The following is a 26,006-nucleotide window of genomic DNA, read 5'->3' as shown; positions in this document are numbered from 1 at the left end:
ATAGACTAGCCATTGGGAAGTAGCGATAAGCCCCAAATTCTAGTCCTTGGTACACTGGATATAATACCTTTTCCAACTCTGAAGTGGTTATAGTGATCTCTATGCCACCCTAATACATAGAATTATTTTGAGAATAAGGGTGAAAGGGAAAGAAGACTGTACAAATTATTATCCTGATTATTTTTTCAGGAGTAAACTGAGGCTATGAGAGTTTTTAATGATTTCCTAGGGCAACACAATGAGCTAGTGTCAGAAGCAGAAGCAAATCTTTTCTACTTCTACATTACAGGACAGGGCTGCGAAACTGATGGTTAAATCATGGCTCAGTGACAAGTGTCTTCATTTAAAGAAGAGATGCAATTTATGAGATTGGTATGACTAGAATTTTCAATGTTCTCCTTAACAAGAGTTAGCTAGTCTTACTCTACCCTAGGGCTTCAAGGAAACTCTATAAGCACTTTTTGAATTAGTGCCATGGCAGTCTGACAAGGAATTTTGTTATTTCATATTTGCCACACGTGATCAGTCACTAGTCTTATAAATCTTTAGAGAAGATGATTTATCTGAGCACTTGCTTTGTTTGGACTGGTCCAGGAAGTCTTCGTGCATCTCTCTGGTTGCTCCAGCTCTAGAAGATCAAAAACCCATCTACTGTTCTTAATAGATGTGTGGTATGGGATTACAGAACACTGTAAAGATTTATACTTTTCCCCAATTAAAATCTAACTACTTAGAACTGTAATGTAGTCACATTTTAAGCTGATAGAAATTTCTGGGCATAAAGACTAAAACTATGTCTATCTGCCATGACAACCAGTCGAAAAGTGGAAAAAACTCAGGTAAAATAAAGTAGTTAGTTGCTTGCATTATATCACCAAAAAACCTGGGTCTGACTTCTTGAAATCACTTATTTTTTCAATAAATTTACTGGATGATTCTTCCATTTGTCTCTGTCCTCAAATACTCTGATAGCACTGTCTCTTCCCACCTCCTATGGAATGTAAGCTACTTTCTTTGTATTTCCAGGACCCAGTACCCTGTTCATAGATGCTTAATAAACATTTGTTGAATTGACTTAAACTGTATAGTGTGATTGAAGAGGTGTTTTTCTTGGGATGCAACACCTATATCAGGAACAACAGGGAGAACTGTTTGTAGAATTCTACTGCCTTCTTTTGGAGGGGGGGGAGGGCTCTTTAAACCTACTAATTCATTAATGATTTTTTCAAGCTCCCTTCTAAACTTACTGGTTATAGGTTGTACTGTTATAAATGTGCAGCCAGAAATCCTCTATGATTTTTCATAGGTATGGGAGAATTAATGTTTATCTTTCTTCTCCCAGCCCAATCATATAGTAGAGATTTTTTAAAAGGACAAAAACCGCATGTTACACATAAATGCATCATACATACCATTGCTGTAATTATAATAGACCCACTGTCCACTTTTGGGCTTTGGAAGTGACACTGGTGTCTCTTCTGCAGGAAAATTGTAGAAACGGCATTCTACAAATAGGCGTTGTATAGTGTCATCCATGGTTATTCGGGAATCATTAAGGCTTAGAGCTATAATCTCAATCCGAATTTTTTCTGATGGCTGTTAAAAAAAAGGGGGGGGGGTACAAAAAGCACTTTATTCTGCTTTTAGTGTCAATTTTAAACAAACATGAAGGGCAATAGGTTTCCTTTTTGCAACACACTGTACACTATTTTACAGTAACACATGATAGATTATTCAAGACAGAAAGAGAGAATGAGATTCCAATGCCCCAGGGTTTGAAGTTAACAGTGTCATGGCAATAGTTTCCTGATTTACATTTCAGGCTATAAATACCTCACTAGTAGTCCATCAGGAGTGAAGATTATGAGATCTTCATCTGTGCCTGATTTCTGAATCACAAGTATTAGTTGCCCTTATTTTAAACTATATGATGAATCACGATTTATGATGGTGTTTATTTAATCTATAATACTTGAGAAAGTTTCACTAATTCACATATCAAAGCTTTCCAATTGTTTTAATATTACACTATTCAATGGCTTGTTGAATACTTTACCATCACTTTAAACATATGAAAAGCTATATTAGTTTTTGTATCTTATATTTTGAGTCAATCAACTTAATGGCGTTTAAAACCAAAAAAACCATTTCATTTAATATCCATAAATTTATCTGAAATTAATTTCCTCTCCTCTGATACTTAAAAAAAGGATTTAAGTTGGGGTCATTATATAATATTACACCCTAAACAGGTGCTACTTGTCTCTCTACTTTTGTTAGTTCTAACTTTATGAATGACCACAATTTTCTAATAAGTGTACATGTTACAAATATTATAATTGTCACAAATGTTTCCATAAGAATGATTTAAAGAATAGACTATTATGTAAAATAAGGTTTTATGGTAAAAAAGTCAAAAGAACATTTATGATTAATAGAAAGAACGGAGCCTCCCACAGTTAGATGTCAAATTTTCTTTACAACATGTAAGGTGTTCTCTGTGTCAAGTCTAAATTATATCACCTTAAATAATAATTAGAAATCTGAGAGTAAGATATGTTTAAGAAGATCAGATTTTAGGAGTTAAATTCAAATCAGTATACAAATCGGTCAGAGTAATTACTTAGATATTTCAAAGTATATTTTATAATTAATCAAATTGAAAACCTTAAGTATTCTACTGTAAAAATATTCTCCATAAAGTACAATTTCCATTGCTGTCAAGCCCCTTCAATATTTGATGAAGTAATTTTGCCCCCTCCTTTCAAAAGACATTTTCTTTTATTATGTATTCTAAGACACTTTAACTAAAAACCCAAATCTGAATATTTCAATAAGGTTGTTTTATTATTCAGTAGATTCATGGAAATTTTACTAGGATGACAGAAAAAATTCCACACCATTCTGTCTCCACTAATACAGGTACAAGGCTGCAGCTGGCAATATTACTAGGATTAGCATAGTATGATGAAATATTTAAAGGAAATTTTTTTTCTAAAACCTAATAAATCAAATGACTGCCAAATGTCATTAAAGTGATGGTCTTTGACTTGAATATGCTTTTCATATTCAAATTTGAAAAGAAAGAGATGAAAGCCTGGAAAGGTTACTCGGTTTCAACTAATAACCTCAAGCACTCTCCATTCACATGCATAAAAAATGAAATTGGCTCTATTGTCTAATCTCACTTCAGAAACAACTCATCTCTTCTTGCACCAGGATAGTGTAGTAAAAGAAATATTTTAAATGATATTCTTTTTTTTTCAAAATGTTTTGTGGTTGTCAAAACTATTTCCCATTCACACAGTTTATACAAACAATCCCAAAGTGGTAAGGTGCACAATTAAGTATGCTGTATTACTTAAAAATTCACTTGACAAACTTGGCATTACCATAAAAACAGCACTGTAAAAAGTACTAACATTGTTGCATAAACAGACTATTTGGAATACAACTATAAAGAGGCAAAAAAGAATTGCATATACATACATATTTCTACATTGTGAAAAAAAGGATCTATCAAATTGCTTAAGCAAAAGAAGACAAATCCTTAAATAGCAGGGGAAATCAAATGTGTTTAAATGCATGGTTTATTAATAATATATTAACTATAGGGATCATATATTAAAAAATTTGTAATATTTAAAGAACTGACTCGGGCCATGCAATCATTAAAATCCTAATGCTAGACATCCAGACACCTAAATATGTGCATTTCTTCCCCTACCAGTTTTCTTGTATTAAAAAAAAAATCTTGATTTTTAAGTGGTTTTTGTAATTTAGGACACTGAGATTTGTTCATTGTAACAATTAGTAATTTCTAACACTAAAAAAATGTAGCTTTAGACAATTCCCCTAACATTTAAAGGTTAACATTCAGGATATTTGGAGTGTTCTTTTTTCTAGGTGCTTTCCCCTAGGAGTACATAGGAGGCTCTATCTCCTTGCTTTTATTTCAATGCTTATTTTTATTTTAAAGTGTGTGTGTGTGTGTGTGTGTGTGTGTGTATAAATAGTATTGTACAGGGGTCAGATAATTGGTTCTAGTCTTAGATCTATCACTGACTAGTTGTATGACCTTGAACAAGATACTTAACTTCTTTAATCTTCACTTTTATCATTTATAAAAAAAAGGAAATTGTAAAATGACCTCTAAATATCTCATCCAGCTTTAAAATGTTGGTTCTATGATTTACTATCAAATGATGCAAAGAGTGACAAGCTTATGATTTTAGTACTTTATCAGATAAAGTAAAAAAGGGCAAGAGATACAGATAATACAAAAATGTTGAACACAGAGAACATTAAGCCAAAAGATTATTTCTGATAAAACGAGGTTGGCAAAGGAATTTAAAAATACATTCTGGATGATGTGCACTTTTGTTTTCTATGACAATTCTAAATGTTTTATAAACCAAGAAATCTAGGTATCCTAAGTTATAATGTGATTTAACAGATTTTTACTTAAGATTACTGGTAGGAGAAATAGACATGTTTAGGCCTCTGGTGATTGATGTAGGTTGGCAGTGTTAGTATATGCAGATGGATTGATTCACAATGCTGGCTAGGGATCACCATAATAAGTCAGCACATACAGAGCCTTCTGGAGGCAGGGGTTATCCCTATAGAACACCAGTGTCTTTCAGATAGATACCAGTTGCCACAACCAAGAAGAAAACTAAAATTGCTAGCTATTGCCTTCTAGTTCCAATACCACTTGTAGTTCTTGACCAATTGTAATTTATATTTGATGCCACAGTTTTCAGCAACATTTGCATAGAATATTTCTCATGTCCAAGACTTCTGATTTGACATATGGGAGGGTGCCACTGGATTTTTCTTCTGGTTTCAGCAATGATGGTGACCAAACGGAAACTTTAATATTATGTTTCTAAAGGGATGGGGATTGGACTGTGATACTGATAAAGAGACTTGCCTGGGTGAGAAAACACCACTCTAAGAATGCACCTTCTCTGCACTTGATAGTCACCAAGAAGTTAAGTGACACACCACCGTGTGTCAAAGAGAAGACTTAACTCAGATATTCTTGGCTTTGAGGCTGGCTCTCTATTCATGACATCATGCTGCTTCTATTTTTAAAACTGTATGTAATTTGACAGTCTTAAAGATCAGACTTGAACAAGAGACTAAAAAAATGTTTTTAAGAAGTTCCCTTTTTTTACTTAGGGAAAAGTACTTATTTAGAAGCCACTGTACACATAACTTTGTGTTAGAAATCCGAGTTACAAAGGAAGTAGAAAACATAATCCTTGCTCTCCAGAAGACAGGGGCAAAAAAAAAAAAAAGGGTGAGCAGTTGACTCTAGTACAAATTCTCTTTATGAAGCTCTATGCAAATAGAAGCATTAATGAATGCTAATTGATGACCATGCTGATGTCAACTTTTCCCTATCTCTCCACTCCAGGCTGGGGATAGAACGAATCTGACTAAATAGAATACTCCCTCCTCTCCCTAACCCTCATCATTGAATCTTCTTGTCTCTCTAGCCTGTACCTTATCTTTATAATTATACATTTCGGTTTAAAAGATCTTTACTTCAAGTTCTTTGGGGAAATAAGGGTAAACAGAGACAGTTGAATATCATTACTGGAAGGTTTAAGGGAGAAGAACATGTATGCATACATGTGTTTATATATTTATGTGTATCTAATACACACACACACACATATATGTGTATGTATATCTCCTTGTCTTCTAAAAGCAGATTACTAGTTTAAGTTAAATCTCTTCCTTAAGGTCATTGGTATATGAAAATGTTTATATGCTTTAGGAGTATGAGCCAGTAGCAGCAGCAGCAGCAGCAGCAGCAAACACATTTTTGAGTGACTAGTGGCCCTATTTAAATACACAATTATTTGTCAACATACCCATGCATAACTTTATAAAGGTAATCATAAACCTTTTAACTGATTACATTCCAAAAGTTCTTTTCTAAGTTGGTTATTTGAAACTTGGAATACATTTTCCCATTGTTTCCCTAAAAAGAATGCTATAAATGGTTAGGCTTTCCCACAGAGTCCCATTAATATATAATATACCAGAGATATAGTACTATAATATTTCATCATATGCAGTAATGTTTCAAATAAAGAGTAAATTCAAGGTTCCAATGAGGAGTGCCAGGAATACATCTCCTCTAGATGTTGATCTTCATCTTCTGCTGGGCAGCAGAAAAACCAGTTCCAAATTAGGTGGTGGTTCCTATGATCTGAAGCAAGTTCTTCTGGCCAGGCCAGAATCTGGGAAGGTGAGAGTTGGGGGAGATCACAGAGGCCAGGGCTTCCTGCCAGTATAAATCACTAGGGATACTTCTTGGTCCTAGCCTGGTCTCATTAGTTCCCTTTTTTCTCTTCCAAGGGTACCAAGGAGGGGTACACTCACACTCTCTTTTCTTTTTATTGCCACCAATAATTACATTCAAGCAGTCCTACTGTAGAACAGAATCCAGTCTTCTAGATTCCCATTGCTTCTCCTGACTACTCACTCTTGCGGCTGAAGCATATACCACACTTTGACATTTTCTAAGTATTCATATTGCTATCACAATGAGGAAAAGGTTTTTCTCCTTTGTTCTGTACCACTTGATCTTTTTTCAGTTAGAGACTTCATAGGAAAAGATAATGAGCAGAAAACATGTAGGACAGTAAGGGGTATTGTAAGGGGCTAAAATTCTAGCTATACTATCTAAAATCTAATGAGTGGTCACCAATAAATTATAAGCTTTAGCAAGAGTATTTAAGTATTTATTAAAGAGCATTAGGATCAGAGAGAAAGATAAAAATCTAACTATTTCTAAGAAGTCCCATCATCCGACCCACCATGGCGAGGTCAGGAACCAAAAGAGAAAGAATCCCTCCACTAGCATCTGCTTCCTACTTCGTGTCCTCCTCCCAGAAATGGGAGGGTCCTCAAGTTGATTGGCTGGTAGTCTTGATAGACAGTACCCATACAAACGTCACTTCCTGACTCCAAGGACCTTGACCACATGGCTTGCCCTCAGAGGCCTTCTCCTCATGGTGGAGCTTTTCTACAGTAAGTCTCCAGCAGGTGGCATCATTCCAATCGTTACAGTATTAATATAAAAAAGACTAAAGGAAGGTTCATCTAAATTTTTGAGGAAAATTCAGCTTCCTCAGTTATCCTGGGAGTTTCTTTTTAGGAGGTAGGATAGAATATGTGGGGAAGAGCAAGATGGGATATCTTGTGGGGAAGGGAGTGGAGATGAAATGGCTTGGCATACTGTTAATCAGTCATGTGATAGGAACTGTGTTAAGTATTGGTGCTTTAAATACAAGTGAAATAGTTCCTACATTTAAGAAATTTACATTTTACTGGGGAGATCATTGTGGAGGCTAGGGGTTTGTTCCCTGCTCTCTGGACCACTCCCACACCTTTCTCTTTCTCTACTTTAGATTAGTACTAGGAAAATATAAGATGTTCTGCATAGGGCTGAGGGGACGAAGGCTCCACCATATAGAAGGATAATGGTGATAGGGGAAGGATAGCTATTGCTGTCTTGGATACCTGCTACTGAAACAATTTATTATTGATTCCAGCCCTTTTTAAAGCCTGGACTACTCCAGGTCATTAATGTTTCCTTTTCCTATGGCTTTCTCCTTCTGGGTTTTTTCCTCATGAAACTCTTGACTATCCCTGCCCATCTCATGGTTTCATGGTTGGAGTTTTTCCCATAGGATATCATGGAGACTTTTTCCCCTCACTTATAACTCAGAGGAGGTCCAGAGACATATCTTTTTTTTTTTTTTTTGGTGAGGCAATTGGGGTTAAGTGACTTGCCCAGGGTCACATAGTCAGTAAGTCAAGTGTCTAAGGCCGCATTTGAACTCAGGTCCTCCTGACTCCAGGGCTGGTGCTCTATCCACTGTGCCACCTAGCTGCCCCAGAGACTTGTATCTTAAAGTGGACTGAGGATTGGCACATAGGACTTTCATTATAGCTACTACTGGCATTATTTTAGCTATGTTATAGGTTAAAAAAGCATCAGGGAGTTTGTCTCACTCTAAAGCTATCAATTATAATACTGCTTTATGGCAAAAAGTAATCTGAGATCCAAAAACCCATTTAAAGCAGGTTTTGAGAACACAACTCATTTGTAAATGTAAGACACTCTAGACAATAATGTCAGACAGAAAGTTACATATCCACACCCCCCCAAAACCAACCAATCAACCACCCCAGGTGTGAGAGGCAGAGATACAGAGATTTTAAAAGTTCCTAAGACTGTGTTTCTACAGCAGCATATCTAAGATATGCCCAAAGTTATGTATTAAATATTCTAGTAGGTTTACTAGAGATATTACATGGTTTTTGCTGGCCTAGATTCTATCTAGAGAGATGAAGGAGGGAAAGAGCTTCTTAACTCAAGGAAGTATTGTAAGAAACAGTTAAGAACATCTAAATTGAAGGCTCGGAATCTCAGCAATATAATCACAGGAATAGAAGAGATTGAAACAGATAATCTAGTGTGGCAAATGAAAGATGAAATGACTCAGGAAACAAAGGTTCAATCTTTTGAGTATATCAATTTATTAAGTAATGTATGCCAATTGCTTAACAAACTGGGATCAGGTCTCTTCAGCTTCAGCCCTGGACCCACGAATACAGGGGAAGACAGACTTTTATATATTAAAAACAATTAATCAAATATGGCCAAGTAATTAAAAGGAAATTACTACATTGGGTAATCTGATATCTAATTGGAGGAAAGATTAGGGACTTTCCAAGTTGGGAGGGGGAGGGTGAACAGGTGCAATTCCCTGAAATCAGAAAAGGAGGTGTCCCACTCCCCCCAGGAGTCTGTATACAATCAAATCAACATGGAAACAATAACTTATTGATCAGCATGAGCCTGGTTTTCAGATAAGACACGAGTTGCTTGAGATATACAATTGCGAGAAAACTCCTTTCATCAATCTTTGGATCTGACTGGGTTTCTGGACAGCATAACCTAGGTCCTTTGTTAAGTTCTCTAAGTAGCAGGTAGAGGTGGTCCAGCTTCCCAACCACACAGGGGTAGGTTCAAATAATACAATAAGGGTTTCTCATAATTCCCACAATTGAATAGCCTTTTCTTAGAAGACAGAATTTAGACTAGACCCATAACTGAATAGAAACTAAGCTAGCTCCAGAATTGAGTCACAAGATGGAGTCAGTGTGGTTCTTCCAACTCCCACAATTTACCACTTGCTGTTCTGATCCCCATAATTCTCTCACTAGTCAACCTTCATTTCTACACATAGCACTTCATTTAATGCATTCTAGTTAGACAGGTAATTTTCTTATGTTTAAATGTTTATAAGAAAGATTTAGCAATTTTTCCTCGGTAACCTATTGAGGTAGTACCATAGTGGATAGAGAGCTAGCCCCAAAATAGGACCTGGGTTCAAGTCCTACCTCTGACACTTACAGGTTCTTATTTAACCTCTTAGTGCTGTAAGCAACCTTTTAAGACTAGGTTTTGGAGAAGATGCTGACATGCCTTGGTCAGCAATACAGAACTCCCTCCCAGCTGGAAGTTCTGTATAATAATGACATCACAGGTTCTATCCCTATTTCTGTTCCTATCTCAATAACCTGTTATAATGCCTAATAACTTTTGCTTGTTAGAAAATTCACCTTGGTAATAAGAACCCGTCTTTAATATTTCAATTTAATCCTGTTTTTTCAGGCCCTGCATTCAGATGTATTCTAAGCATCAATGCCCTTGCTTAGATCTTTAACTAGGACAGATGACCAGTACCTTTCTCTGTACAGTGAAGTTTAAAGAGTACAAATAGTTAACATATGTACTCCATAGGTAGAGGAAGAGATGAAAGAAGCCATCATTTCCAAAAGGTTTTCTTCTTCTGGGACTTCCCTACCAGGTTTCCTTATATGCTAACAGAGAAGGGAAGAGGAGGTTTGAGTTCTGGGTTCCCTCTTTCCTTTTGCCCCATTAATAAATATCTTCCTAAATATCCTAAATTACCTCTCCCTAGGACTTTCCTTTACTATATCCTTTTTCTTTTTGGGTGAGACAATTGGGGTTAAGTGACTTGCCCAGGGTCACACAGCTAGTAAGTGTCAAGTGTCTGAGGCCAGATTTGAACTCAGGTCCTCCTGAATCCAGGGCCAGTGAAACTTATTTTTTTGGGGGGGGTGGAGTGATGAGGCAATGAGGGTTAAGTGACTTGCCCAGGGTCAAAAAGCTAGTAAGTCCTATATCCTTTTGAGATGGGCCCCCACCTTCCTCTTTCCTCCCCTCCCCACAACTACCCTTAGCAAGAGTGAATAATCTTAGTGCTACCTCCTCTCCTGTGTTGTACAGCACCAATGCCTTTGCAAAGTACAAAAAAATCATGGGACTTCAAATCCTGAGGGCTGAATTAGGTGGCTTCTTAAGGTCCTTTCCAACTCAGGTTGTATTCCCTAAGTCATTATGGTAACTAATTCTTCCTCCTACTTAGCTGAATTTGTCTTAATTACTTCTTATTATTTTCACATAATGAATTAAAAAATTATTTTGAGAGTACATTTCATGTTGTTTTCTCCAGGTGTACTTTGTGCTGCTTCCCATAGATTCAAAAAAACCCCAGTAGTTATGGCTCTGGGTACTATATTACTATATTATATTATATTACTAATATATTACTATATTAGCTTTTCATGTGTTTTTTTTTGTCCTTTTATGACTTAGCAGATCATATCTGAGAATTTTTCTGCTAAAAAATTTATCTCGCTTTGAAGAACCTAGTGATAGGTGTCTTCACATTTAGCTAGGCTGGTCCTCAGATGTTAGCTATACAGTATATTACCAGACCTATTCTTGGAACCTTTTCAGCTTGATAGGACCAAGTAAGACTGTCAAAAGGATCAGCAGAAGGTGCACATTGCCTTCAAGAATACAAGGTCCTTTGACTTAGTAATACTACTGCTAGATTGGTATCCAAAAAGAGAAAAAAAAAACCAAAAAGTTGAATTTGAAATTGAGGAGATGCCCATCAGTTGGGGAATAGTTGAACAAATTGCAGGATGAGATTATGATGGAACACTATTGTGCTATAAGAAATTGCGAGCAGGATGCTATCAGAAAAACCTGGAAAGACTTACATGAGTTGATGCAAAGTGAAATGTACTGTATACAACGTAACAGCAATATTGTAAGATGATCAGCTGTGAATGACTTAGCTATTTTCAGCAATACAATGATTCAAGACAACTCTAAAGGACTTAAGAAAAAGGTGATCTCTAGAGAAAAAACTGATGGTATCTGAACACAGATTGAAGCATAATTTTTTTTGGTTCCTTTTTCTTAAGTTTTTTTTTTTTTTGGCCTGTTTTCTTTCACAACCTGACTAATGTGGAAATGTTTTGCATCACTACACATGTATAACTTATACTGAATTGCTTGTGTTCTTAAGGGGAGGTGGGGAAGGAGGGAGGAAGAGAATTTGGAACACAAAGTTTTAAAAATCGACATTAAAAATTGTTTTTACATGTAATTTGAGGAAAAAATTCTAAATAAATGGGGAAGAAACAGAATACAAGGTCCACTCCACTTCAAAATGAGGTGCTAGAATAGCACATTCATGACATCCAAATGGCATTAGTACTAAAGTCTTTAGAGAGGGAGTTAAAGTGGTGCATAGGTTAAGAGTGAACAGTCATAACTGTGTGGACATGAGTAGGATGTACTCTCTTTCAATCAGGCATGAAAGCTCAGGTGTTAACAACAAAGTACAGAGCCTGGTGACACGTTTGAAAACTGCCTAGGTAACAACAAATAGATCTGCCTCATAGGTGCTGGTCTGCTTTATATATTTTGAAATGCTTCAATATATTATTTATATTAAAATGTCACATAGTTATTATTTAAAGCATTAACATAGAATTTGGTAACATGATTTTCAGAGTAATTAGAAACTTTACACAAAGGATAAATTACTAGGATAATTTCTAGTTTTAAGATAGCACTCAGCTCACAAATCTCATCTTATATTCTGCATGCATAATAAAGGAAGTGGCTCACCTGATGGGAGATAACATTTGACTTCCAAAATAACTTTAAAATTCTTAAGGAATGAATTCTAAAGAAACAAATTGGTTTGTGCATTATGGCTTTCAAAAACTATTTTACTGAATAGCAAAGCTGCAGCCATCTGGGAATGTTGGCTTATATTATTCAAGAATACCTAGTTTCCAAATGAAATTGTAATTTAGACAGATTGAATATGGCAGCTTTTACAAAACTGCTATTAGTAGGAGCAAAGTGAACTTATCTATAATGAAGGGAAAAAAAGCTGTAAATATATACAGTAGAAAAGAAGACCCATTCTTGCATTAGCCTCTTATTCACCATTCCTGCCTTGTGGGAAACTGGTGAGTTTTCAGCCATATATTTCATTGTGAAAATTCAAAGCTGTATTACTCAAATGATAAAGAAAAAAATCAGGGATAAGACATAATAAGAGAAGAGGACTGTTAATTTCTTTTTTAATGCCATAGCAAATGCAAATTCGCCGTTTTGATGTCTATTTTGAAGACCTGAAACAAGGCTTTTAATCAATGTATTATACATCAAATTGATACTGTTAACTTCTGATTATTCAAATTTATAAAATATTCATAGAGAACTGTCCAAAGTTTTACATTTCCCAGATTTTTTTCCCCATTAATTATCATGCCTAGAAGCTTTTTCGTAAAAGCAGCAGCCATCAGGCTGACTGAAGCTGACAAGCTAGCAAGGCCCAATTACACTGGCACTCTGTGGCACTTTGATGTAGTGGAAACGAAAAGAGATAGGGGCAAATTGTATAGCACATTATGTTAATGACTTGATTTAATCCAGCCACTAAACTTTATGTAGCCTGTTAAAAAAGATGCTAACACTAATTACACCACTTTGGAAAGGAAAGGAGGGGACAAGCATTTCATACTGACAAAGTGAAGCTCATAAATGTTGTAAATGAAATGAAACAAAATGAAGTAATCTATGATTAATTATACATCACAGACATGAAGAAAAGAGAAAGAAGTGAGGGGTACCGCTAAGTACTGCAAAATCTGTTAGATTCCTTTTTACAATCAACATATCTAAGAAATAACCATGGGCTGTCTGATTCTGCAACATGAAAAAAGGAAGAGCAAGATGTTAAATGGCTTAAGCAGTACGCCATGAAATTCATATACACAGGATAACTGGCATAACTGATATTTATCTTAGAGATAAGTGAAACATACTTTTTATATTAATGTAAGCTCATGGTTAGAATTTGATGCTTTTAAATCAGATTCAGAAATTTACTTCTCATCTAGCACAGATTGAAAACTGATTTACAAATTCCAAGGAAACCAATGTGAGGTCTCTTATCTATGATTAGGAATTAAGAGATGAGAGTTCTGGCTCCAACACTTCCACTTAATAGTTGTATGACTCTAAAATAATGTTCTTCACCTCTGCGAATCCCATTTACTTATGTCTCGAGTGAAATAGTTGGATCAATGAACTCCACGGGTTATTTCCAGTCCTAACATCCTATGAGTCCATAATTTTATCACCCACTCTAATTCTGTGACCTTCTAAAATGTCCCTAATATTCTAAGGTGTCATGAAATTTCAAAAGACAGTTAATTTAAAATAAATCCATAATACTCAGCACTTTTAAAATAGCAGGCAGGGGACAACTAGGTAGCACAGAGTGTTAGCCCTGGAGTCAGGAAGACATGAGTTCAAATCCAGATAGTTACTAGCTGTGTGATCCTGGGCAAGTCACGTAACCCTTTTTGCCTCAGTTCCTCTTCTGTAAAATGAGCTGGAGAAGCAAATTGCAAACCGCGCCAGTATCTTTGCCAAGAAAATTCCAAATGGGGTCATGAAGAATTGGACATGACTGTAACAACACAACAAGAACAACAAAATGGCAGGTAGGGATGGATTGGGGAGGGAATCAAGTCTAAAGAGAGGTAATCACTGTAAATATAGTAGTAGATAAAAAAATCTGAACTACCTTTTGTTTCTTATAAGAGACAAAAGAAGAACCAAATATAAGGGTCTAAAATTCTAGCTATGTCTAAAATCTAATGAGTGGTCACCTTAAATTAGAAGCTTTAGTAAGAGTTTAGACTTTTAAGTATTTATTGAAGTGCATCAGAAGTTAGTGAGGAAAGAGAGAGAGGTAAAAAGCAAACTTCATCTAACTATCTAAGAGAGCCCAGAATCTGTGTTCTCACCAAGCCGCAGTCCCCAAAACTAAAAGGCCACTCCCCAGAGGCTTCTCCCAGAACCTCTTGTGAAACAGGAAAAGAGGGCTGTCCACATACAGAGCTCCAAGCTATTTGGCTGGTAACTTTGACTGACAGGTCCCACAGGTGGCAGACATCACTTCTGGATGCTAAAGTCACATGCTTTCTTTTCGTGGCCAGAACTCACAATGTCCCCCCCAGCAGGGGGTGCCATTCCAATTCTCACACAAATAAGAAATTCTTTAAAGCTCAAGAACTTTCTCTGCATTTCTCTGTCATTCTCTTCCAATCTAATAGCTCCTTCCCTGCTACCTCGATTTCTCCCTCATCCTTGATTCTCCCTCCCAAAATAATACATTATTTGACCCTTAATATCTCTTAAAACTATCATCTTCTATTTCCTCTTCTTTTCTCAAACAAATTCTCCCTCATTTAATAACCCCCCTGGTATCTGGTTTCTGACCTCACTGCTCAAACAAAACTTTTCTCTTTAATTTTTTGGGGTGTGTGTGGGGGAACCAAATTCACTCTGTAGCACTTGACACTATTGCTTCCCTCTTGGAAATATTTTTTTTCTTGGTTTTTATGACATCTTTCTTGGTTCTTTTCCTGCCTGTCTGGTTTTTCTTCCATATTTCATCCTTTAATCATGAGAGTCCACCAAAGTTCTGTCCTGGATTCTCTTCTTTCTACTTTTTCCCTCTCATCAGCTGCCATGAGCCCACCTGTTACTTCTATGTAGATTACTCCCAGATAAATAGATCTAGTCATAGTCTCTCTTAGCTCCAGACCCACATCATCAACAGCTTATTGGACATTTCAAACTGGACATTTGAAACTTGAGAACAGACAACGCAAACTCAACATATCCAAAATATAGCTCATTAATTTTTCTCCCAATTGCTCTCCTCTTCCCAACTTCCCTATTTCTGCTGATTGTGCCACCATCCTTCCAATTACCCAGGCTTACAACCTTGGAATCAGCCTTGACTCTTTATTCTTCCTCATCCACCATAACTAATCAAACCTTACTGACTACCTCAACAAGATCTCCTGTACTCTTTCCCTTATTTCTACTTATACAGTCATCAACTTAGTTCAGGCTCTCATCACTTCTTGTGTGGACTACTATAATAGCCTCCCAATTGCTCTCCTTGCCTCCAGTTTCTCCCCTCTTTAATCATTCTTCCACAGAGCCGCCAAAGGGATATTCTCTGCAAATAGAAACAGCAGATGGGAGACTGCAAAACACTTTTTACAAACATTATCTCTTTTGAATTTCACAACCACCTTGTGATTTAGGTACTGTAGGTATTGTTATTCCCATTTAGCAGGTTAGCAAACCAAGGCTCAAGAAAGGTTAACTGACTTGCTTGTGGTCACAAAGTTAGGAAGTGTCAGAGACAATATTTGAGTCTTCAGTACTCCCAGTTCAGTCCTCAATTTATTCTGCCATGCTGATTCTCTGAGGATAGTAAAGGGATTTTAGTTCCTGGCATATGAAGATCATTGTTCCAAACATTTCTAATTTACTGTCCTCCCAAAAAAGTGCATTTACACCTTGGATCTTTGTTTGCTCTATTCTACTACATTTTATAACCTTTAAATGTCCCACTTAGGTGAGATATTTTCTATGAAGCATGTCATAGCTAATCCAGACTCGGGTTATCTCTGCCTCTTCTGAACTCACAATACTTAATGTTTGTACATTTGACAAGTAATTACATATTGTTGTTGTTTAGTCATTCAGTCATGTCCAACTCTATGTGACTCCATGGACTTTTGTCCATAGGGTTTTTTTGGCAAAAAAAAAAATGGAGTGGTTTGCCACTTCGTTCTCTAGTGTGTTGCCATTTTACAAACAAGGAACTGAGGCAAATAGGGGTTAAGTGACTTGCCTAGGGTCACACAGCTAATAAGTGTCTGAGGCTACATTTGAACTCAGATTTTCCTGGCTCCAAGCCCAGTGCTCTATACACTCTATCCACCACCTAGATGCTGCAATTATATATTAAGTAAGTATATTATATATTATTATATACTAAGTATTGCTATTTTATTCACTGTTGTCCTATATTGTTATTTAATTCTAATATTTGCATATGGGTTATATATTATTTCTCTTACTAGGTTAGGGATAGGGAACACATTTTATAATTTTTGGTATTCCTAACAGTCCTAGTACAAAATTTGTAGGATGATGTATGTGAAAGTGTTTTGAAAATTATAAAATGCTTTAGAGAAAAGTATATTATTAGTTATTATATCCAAGTTTCTTTTATGTACATTAGAGTTCCATTCTAACATCGATGTCACTATCCCCATGTAATTTATGATTTATATCCCTAATTTTCTAAGGTAGCTATCATGTTTTTCTAGAAAATGTCCTTTGTATGAACAGGCAGTTTTCAGACAAAGAAATCAAAGCTATCTATAGTCACATGAAAAAATGCTCTAGATCACTATTGATGAGAGAAATGCAAATTAAAACAACTCTGAGGTATCACCTCACACTTATCAGAGTAGCAAATATAACAAAAAAGGAAAATATTGGATGTTGGAGGGAATGTGGGAAAACTGGGTTGCTAATTCACTGTTGGTGGAGTTGTGAATGGATCCAACTATTCTGGAGAGCAATTTGGAACTATGCCCAAACGATAATAGAATTGTGCATACCCTTTGATCCAGCAATACTACTTCTAGGTTTATATCTCAAAGACATCCCAAAAAAGAGAAAAAGACCTATTTGTACAAATATATTTATAGCAGCTCTTTTTGTGGTGACTAAGAACTGGAAAGCAAGGAAATGTCCATCAACTGGGGAATGGCTAAACAAGTTGTGATATACGATAGTGATAGAATATCATTGTGCTATAAGAAATGACAAGCAGGATGATTTCAGAAAGACCTGGAAAGACATATATGACCTGATGTATAGTGAAGTGAGCAGAACCAAGAGAACATTGTGCATAATGACAATATTGTATGATGAAGAACTCTGAATGACTTGACCATTCTCAGCAATACAGTGATCCAATACAATACCTAAGGACTAATGATGAAGCATACTAACCACCTCCAAAAAAAGAACTGATGTTGATTGAACACAGACTGAAGCATGCTATTTTTCACTTTCATTTTTTTCTTTTATCTAAGTTTTCTTGTACAAAATGATTAATATGGCAATATTTTACATAATTGCACATGTATAACCTATATCTGATTGCTTACCACCTTGGGGATGGGGAAAGGAAAGAGGGAAGGAGTGATAAAATTTGGAACTCAAAACTTTAAATAAAAATGTAAAACAAAATGTCCTTTGGTGTCTAGGATGAAAGAAAGATTAATTTCTTTAAAAAGGACTGTGTAGTACAATAATTCATGGGAGTAGGAGTAGGGAGATATAAATACTAGTCCTATCCAATTCACTTTATAATTCTGGGTAAGTCATTTAACCTCTAGAGGCCTCAGGTTCTTCATCTATAAAAAGAAGAAGCTGTGTTAGATAACTCTTAGCTGCAATTCTATGCTTTTATTTCCTTAGACTTGATTATGAATATATTTATAAAACTGAATGGACATCAATATTTACTTAAAAGCCTACTAAAATGTCAGGAATTCACAAAATTGACCTGAATATTAAAGATTATACTAAAAAAGTTAGGAGAGAACCTGTGTGTATGTGTGTGTGTGTAGGGTTGTTAAACAAGGGAAAGAAATGAACCTAACACATAATATAGATAATTTTAATTATGTGAAATTAAAAAGCTTTTACAAAACTATTGAATCATCAAAAACAAATTGCACCAACTATCTTTGATAAGGGTCTGATCTCCAACATATAGAATTAACACTAATATACAAGGCCTAGAGCCTTGATTCTAATGTCTATATGGTCAAAGGCTATGAACAAAAAGTTCTCCAAAGAATCAATAACTATTAACAAGCATGTTAAAGACTGCTTCAAATCACTAATAATAAGAGAAATGCAAATCAGAACAATTCTGTGGCTTTTCCTCATACCCAGGAAATTAGCAAGGATGACAAAGGATGGGAACAGTCAAAATTGGAGGGGATATGGAAAGACAAACATACTAATATATTCATGGTAGACCTGTGAATTGGTTCAACCATTCTAGAAAGTAATTTGGAATTATGCTTAGAAAGTGGCTAAAATGTATGTAGTTTTTGAGATAACCATCTCATTACCGGTTTTACACCCCCAAGAAAGGAAGAGTGGGTGACCTGTTTAGAAATGACGATGATATAAATACAAAAGACATCAATAAAATTTTAAATGCAATGTTTCAGCTTTACTACCTAAGGTAAATCTTTAAATGGGAGAGACAACTATTTCAATAAAGTTGCTATAAATCAAATTCCATAGACTTTTGGAGCCGAAAAAAAATCTCAACATTGAACCACATTTTCCATTGGCATTTTGAAATAGAAGTTATGTTCCAATAGGGTTCAGGGACTAGGGACAATATTCTGCTTGATTTAATATTAGAATTTTAATTTTTCAACATTGATAAAGCAGTTAATTCAACATTAATTGAATTCTATAACTGCAAGTCTTCAGGCTACACATGCAAAATTCATAGGAATTCACAAGTACTTAGAGTGAAAAGAGACCTTGGTGATCCAAGATGGTCGATAGCCCTCATTTTATTGGTAAGGTAACTGAACATCACTGAATAAAATAACTTGATTAAGTGTTGGGCCTGGAGTCAGGAAGACTCATCTTCCTCAGTTCAAATATGGCTTTAGAGACTTACTAGCTGTGTGACCCTGGGCAAGTCACTTTACCCTATTTGCCTCAGTTTCCCACTTATAAAATGAGATGGAGAAGGAAATGGCAAACCCCTCCAGCATCTTTTCCAAGAAAACTCCAAATAGGGCTATGAAGAGTTGGACATGACTAAAACAGCTGAACAAGAACAACAGATGACATGGTCAAGTGGAGCTGGAACCCAAACCTCAGTGTCCTGATTTCTAGTATAGTGCTCTTTCTACTATGCTATACTTCTTCATAAGGTCATTCTGAATGTTAAGTTTATTATACTAAGTTAATATTTTACATTAGTATTAAAAGAAGTATGCTAAAGACATGAATAATGAAAAGTGCTAGGATCCTTACAAATGGAAAGTGAGACCTGAACATGAAATTACTTAATAGTAGAATTAGATGTGTACTTCAAGAAAACAAATTTATAGAAACAGAAATTATGGTATGGATATTTGCATCACAAGATAACTTCTTACATTATGAAAAGGTTCTTTTAGACAGCAAAATCTTTCAGGACATTAAAAATGTGACTGTTTATACAATGTAGACTTAAGATAACTACTAGAAAAAAAACACCAAGGTATAATTATATAATTAATATTAACTAGTAATTTTAAGAATATAATCTTTCTGCAAATATCAAATAACCATAAGGAGTTCACTAGTAGAAATATGTAAATACAATTCACAGAGGAAAGCTACTGAAATTTAAAATGTAATATTATATTACATTATAACAGTTTTAGGAGTATTTTAAATATAAGTAGAGCAATGAATTAATAAATGGCTTTCAAATGACAGAGAAGGGACAAAAATAGCTTCTTCTTTCAGAATAACTTGAGTTATTGAACTCAGAAACTCCTGACCCAATCTTTGCTGACTTATTAAGCATTATTACATAATGAATTGACTATATTCTTGAACTAGAAGGTTATATGAATAAAATTTTGATGATCCATAAAATATACACATATATACTTTTTCTTTTGTTCTAAAGATATGCAAACTGATAAACAATAACACCAAATATAACATATATACTTAAACTTCTGCATATTTCTAATTATTACCAAATCACTGACCTGTTTAATGCTCTTGGACATGGGACTTGGAACAATACAGTCATCACTGTCAGTTATTATTGAATCAATAGCATCAGAATCCAGTCTTTCCTCTTGAACTGTTAAAAAAATACTTATCATTAAATAAGGTTGAACCAATTACATTTTTTATATTTCAAAGCACAGAGAAATCTAATTGCATAACATAGTATGACAGTGACATTATCTTCATGTCTTAAAAAGAAAATCTGAAATTAATGAATCTTTAACTTTGCATTTTTAAAAGTACATAAGATAGGGGCAGCTAGATGGCGCAGTGGATAGAGCACTGGCCTTGGAGTCAGGAGTACCTGAGTTCAAATCCGGCCTCAGACACTTAACACTTACTAGCTGTGTGACCCTGGGCAAGTCACTTAACCCCAATTGCCTCACTAAAAAAAAAATAAAAAAAGTACATAAGATAAATTTTCAAATAAAGAAGGTATGATGTTCATAGGCTTGAAAATGTATGCTATTTTACTTACAATTAAGAAACAGTTTATACATTGGAGAAAAAATGACTAAAATTTTCTCATAAATACTTAATTGCTTGTCAGCCAGAATATTCTACGGGGTGGCCTAATTTGAGAGGCTATTGTTACCTCTTTTGCATTAAAGCAACATTTCTACTGTGGAAATCAATCATGATTTGTTAGTAGGTAAGACCAAATCAAATTCTAATATTGACAAGGGTTTAAAAAAAAAAGTTGAGCACAATTCTTTAAGAAACCAAAAGATGGGTGTGGAATCAGAATTACAGAATCAAGAGGAGGTAAGATGACAATAGGAATTAGGATATGTTTAGGAACTGAGAAGAACAAACCACCTTTAACAAGCTGGCTTGTTCTATATGAATCATATTCTTGGACCAAGATGGTCATGTCCTGTCACATTAATCACTTAGTAGCTCCTACCATTCTTTGCAGGGGAAAGTGCATTGACAAACCAAAATTTCATAATAATCTACTTAGCAGTCATTTTGTAGGATAAGGGATTCAGACAAACCAAGAACTTGATAAAAATAAGTCATCATACAAGCACTTGTAATGCTATAAGAAATGATAAAACGTAGCTCAAGAGAAAGCAATTGGGAACATAGCCATCCTTGGCTAGTTAACAATGCATATTTATATGAAATAGTTTTATGAACTGCTAGAACTGACTTCCTGTCACTCAAAATTACTTATATGTGAAGTACACTCAAAAAAGCTATGGTTGAATTATCCAATTTGGTCTCAGTGCCTTAAACAGACTAAAATGTGATAATATGAATAGATGTGGCCTTAAATCTAAGGATGAAATGCATAGAACCCTAATATTAATTGACCATACTGCAATAATAACAATCTGGGTTTCTTATCCTATTTCAGTGGTAAAGATCTATACACTTCTAGCCCAACCTTTTTTTTTGTTTGTTTGTTTGTTTGGTTTTTTTTTGGGGGGGGGGAATGGGGGTTAAGTGACTTGCCCAGGGTCACACAGCTAGTAAGTGCCGAGTGTTTGAGGCCGGATTTGAACTCAGGTACTCCTGAATCCAGGGCCGGTGCTTTATCCTACCCCTTTTTTAGAAACCAGAAAAAGACCTCATTTGAAAATTCCTGGTTGTATTAAGATACAAGAAACCTAGGTTTTAATACAAAGGAAACCAAAAAAGCAGCATTTAATGGAAGCAAGATCAAAGAAATGTGTGTTACTGAACTGTTTAGATGACATTATGAAGAAGTGTATGTTTTTCTTTTTATCTAAAACAATCTTATAGACAACTTTAATTTGTAAATGCAGTAAGTTACTATTCTTCAGAATAATTTAGTAGATGTTTGCTACAAGTTAGCATGAAAGGCCACTTAATATTTTGAAGCCTGTAATATTTTGTAATATTATGAAAATCTAGGCAAGAAATCATTTTAACACTCAATTATAGCACTTCAGGTTGAATCAACAAAAGAATCAACAACAAGTCATTTGGTACAGCCAGAATGAGTTCAATACTAAAATTTTTGTTCAGTAATAAATAGCTTCTCACTAACAAAGATGTTCAATGGAGTAAGCCCTAACACACCAAATAAAAGCAAAGAGTTCATACAAAAAAGTGAAACTAAATAATTTATTTTAATTGAGAAAAGAAAACCACCTTCTTCTCTTTCTAACTCCTCACTGATTTCTGTCTCATCTTCAGAAGTAGTTGAACTTTGGCCAGCAAGTTGACCAACAGATAGGTGAGATAAATCCTCGTCTTTTCCTTGCTGTATTTCTTGAGCATTCTCATTTACCTTCTCTCCCATTCTTTCTGGCAAAGCCTCAAAAATGGAAAGAAATACAAAGATATTTATGGTCACTTAGGTCATATTTATAACATTCTTGTTTCAAGCACTTGAATTATAAAGCCATTTAAATTTAAGACTTAAAATTATAACTGATATATACATGATTTATACAACCTATGAGAAAATCAGATGCTTAATAATGTAGACTGAAATGAAAAGCTCATTAATTATCGGCTTGCAAAAGCCTATTTGTTGCAGTGAAAAATGCATTTAACGTAAGACTTTAATTCACATATCCGTTTAGTACTTGTCATCAAAAATACAACTGTAGCTAACTGAAATACTTAAAACTGTATGTTTTTAGCTGGTTTCTATTTCAAGTAAGCCATACACACACACACACACACACACACACACACACACACACACACACACGGATGCACACACACACGCATACACACACATACACACATTTTAAACACACTTAAAATCTTTTAAATAATGCATGAAATAACAAAAAGTTAAAAAAAAAAGATTTAAAAATAAATGCCTTTTTGGAATTTTCCAAACTTGAAGACTACACAGGACAGCCAATATATAATTGTACTTGAACATTCATTCTTCCTCCATTCATTTATTCTTTTCTTTTCAGTGACTAATAGCGTGCCAGGGGTGCTATTTGGTGCTGAGACTGGAATCAGGAAGACTGATCTTCCTGAGTTCAAATCTGGCCTCAGACATTTACTAGTTGTGTGACCATGGGTGAGTCACTTAATCCTGTTTGCCTGTTTTCTCATCTGTAAAATGAGTTGGAGAAGGAAATAGCAAGTCACTCTGGTATCTTTACCAAGAAAATCCCAAATGGGGTCATGAAGAGTTGGACATGACTGAAATGACCGAATGACACAATAACATATCAATTGTCAAGATTTTGTAGAAACACAATTCACAAGTCACTGTCTACAAAAATTATTTTTAGAAAGTGAAAGTGTTGATTATAATAGAAATCTAACCTCTGGAATATCTGGACCAGATGGTGTCTTAACTTCTAATTCCTTTGTAACACTCATTTCTGGTGAAGCCTTTTGTACATCTTCATCTGAGATAGACATCTATAAAGCAAAGGATCATAAGTTTTTAAGGTGGGAAAGGACATCTTGGGGATATTGTTGAGGGGATTCCTTTTCAGGTACAGGTGAGACTGCATAACCTCTTTAAGTCCCTTCCACATGTGAGGTTCTGAGTGATTCCGTGTTTTCCCCACATCTAAAATTAGCTTTTATAGAGTTGAAAGCATATCTCATCTTTATTTGTATATCTAGATTTCTATCTAATTTTCCTAAAGCACAAGTCTGATCATGTCAGTCTATTACTCAATAAACTCCAGTGGCTTCCTGTTGCCTCTAGGAGCAAATACAAAATGCTCTGTTAGCTTCGTAAGCTAGCCCCCTCCTCTCTTAGTCATCTTACACTTTATTCCTCCATATGTATTCTTTGATCCAAGTGACACTGACCCCTCCTGGTTGTTCCATGAATGCGAAACTATCTCTCAGATATGGGCATTTTCTTTGGCTCTCCCCCAAGCTTGTAATGCTCTTCTTCCTCATCTCTACCTACTGGCTTTCATGGCTTCCTCCAAGTCCCAACTAAAATCCTATTATCTACAGGAAGCCTTCCCTAGCCTCTCTTAACTCTAGTGCTTTCCTTCTTTAAATGATTTCCTATTTATCTTGTATATAGCTTGTTTGTTGCTTCCTCTATTAGAGTGTGAGCTCCCTGATGACACGGAATATCTTTTGACTCTTTTTGTATCCCCAGAACTTATCACAATACCCAGTAGATAGAAGGTGCTTTTACATGTTCATTGACTATTGACTAACTCACTCGATTTAAATCTCTTCTTCCATTGAAATACAACTTCAATACCTTAATATGGATTAGAGATAACTCTGAGTTCTTAAAGCTTATGCCAGGAGAACACAAGCTATATCAAGTTTTAAGATGGAAAGGTCTTAAGTGTATGCCATGCTACAAAACAACTTAGCTAAATTAAAAAAAGGTTTATTACCAGAATGCTAGCCACTAGGTAAACAGATTTCTTTGGTGACAATAATACATGTCAACTGTATACTAGCTTGTAGAATGGCTATGATTTGTATTAATGGAGGAAGAATACACATTGATGAAATTGCATATACTTTGAAGTATATCTAAGATTGTTATTTAAAAAATTTAATTCAGGAAAAAAATTCACATCTTATACCAGTAAATACAGCACCTAGTTTTCTTCTAAGTCATATAACACATTATATAGATAGAGAATTCCTTTGAAAGGATTCTTATATACATTGCTCTGGATCCTTGCTACTTACAGAATCCTGGTGTGTAGTGATATCCACAAAGGACACTTTCTTGTCTGTTGGGATTGTGCGCTGTCTTGGTTTAGGTACTGGAGCCTGAGAGCAATGAATATAAAATTAAAATTTTTGTTTCACAGCATTCTAAATTGTAAAGAAAAATTTAAAAGCCATTTACTTACTACAACTGGTGAAGTAACAGAGCATGCCTTGTGCAACTTTTTATCAGCTTCTGATTCTTCTTTTTTAATAACATTCATTAGGTCCTCAGATGCTATTGATGCAGTTGGAAGAAGGTAAGTAAATTTCCATTTCAATACAACTTCAATGGTTCCTGTATGGTGTTTCTTGTGATCTGTTAACTCGAATATTCCTGTCAAATTACAAAAAATAGTTTAATTTTCATATATACTCTTGATAGCCTGAAACTTTGATAATGCAAAAATTAAAGAAGGAGTCTTAAAATTTTTCTAGTTCTCTTGGAGCATGACTTCAGCTTCCAACACAAATTACTTAGTGAGTAAATTAAAGACAAAAGAATCTGTAATGGGTTCAGGATTCACATAGATCTCTTTTTGAAGTTAGGGACTTTGAAAGAAAATCTCAATTCAAAGAGACAGAAGTTAATTTATAAATATTTTAATTTGCTTAATTTATATTCAAAGATAACCCTAGAAATGAGCTTTTTCCAAGGTCTGCTGTCTCTTTACCACTAACATTCTACTCCACAGATCTTCAAATACTTTTAAGTAAAACAAATGAAATGACTATCAACTTTTTTTGTCAGGTTTCTTCTTCTTTTTTTAAATAATAAACATTTTTATTTAGAGTTTTAAGTTCCAAATATTATCCCTTCTTTCCTCCCTTCCTTCTCCCCTCCTCAGGGAGGTAATCAAGTAGATGTGGGTTATACATGTGCAATTATGTAAAATATTACCATATTAGTCATTTTGTGTAAGAAAACTTGAATAAAAGAAAAAAAGTGAAAAATAGCATGTTCAAAAAAAAAAGTGAAAAATAGTCTGTGTTCAATCAATATCAGATCTTTCTTTGGAGGTGGATAGTATGCTTCATCATTAGTCCTTTGGGATTGTCCTGGATCATTGTATTGTTGAGAATAGTTCTTCATCAAACAATATTGCTGTCTCTGTGTACAATGTTCACTTGGTTCTGCTCACTTCACTACACAGCAGTTCATACAAGTCTTTCCAGGCCTTTTTTTTTTTTTTAATTT

At 35.0% G+C, this 26,006-nt stretch overlaps 1 protein-coding gene across 4 annotated transcripts in view; it reads right to left on the bottom strand.

Annotated features, from left to right (window-relative positions):
- Positions 1–26,006, bottom strand: part of RPGRIP1L (RPGRIP1 like) — a 131,618-nt gene that overhangs the window by 28,527 nt on the left and 77,085 nt on the right. For all 4 annotated transcript variants that reach the window (XM_043988469.1, XM_043988472.1, XM_043988468.1 and 1 more), the window contains 6 exons: positions 24,955–25,145; positions 24,788–24,871; positions 23,429–23,527; positions 22,283–22,448; positions 20,134–20,231; positions 1,413–1,596 (listed from right to left, as the gene is read on the bottom strand). In XM_043988469.1, coding sequence (XP_043844404.1) covers positions 1,413–1,596; positions 20,134–20,231; positions 22,283–22,448; positions 23,429–23,527; positions 24,788–24,871; positions 24,955–25,145 — 822 coding nt within the window. The remainder of the gene's footprint in view (positions 1–1,412; positions 1,597–20,133; positions 20,232–22,282; positions 22,449–23,428; positions 23,528–24,787; positions 24,872–24,954; positions 25,146–26,006) is intronic.

Source organism: Dromiciops gliroides, chromosome 2 (assembly GCF_019393635.1).
Source record: "Dromiciops gliroides isolate mDroGli1 chromosome 2, mDroGli1.pri, whole genome shotgun sequence".
NCBI classification, from domain to species: domain Eukaryota; kingdom Metazoa; phylum Chordata; class Mammalia; order Microbiotheria; family Microbiotheriidae; genus Dromiciops; species Dromiciops gliroides.
This window is presented reverse-complemented; position numbering and strand designations above follow the sequence as displayed.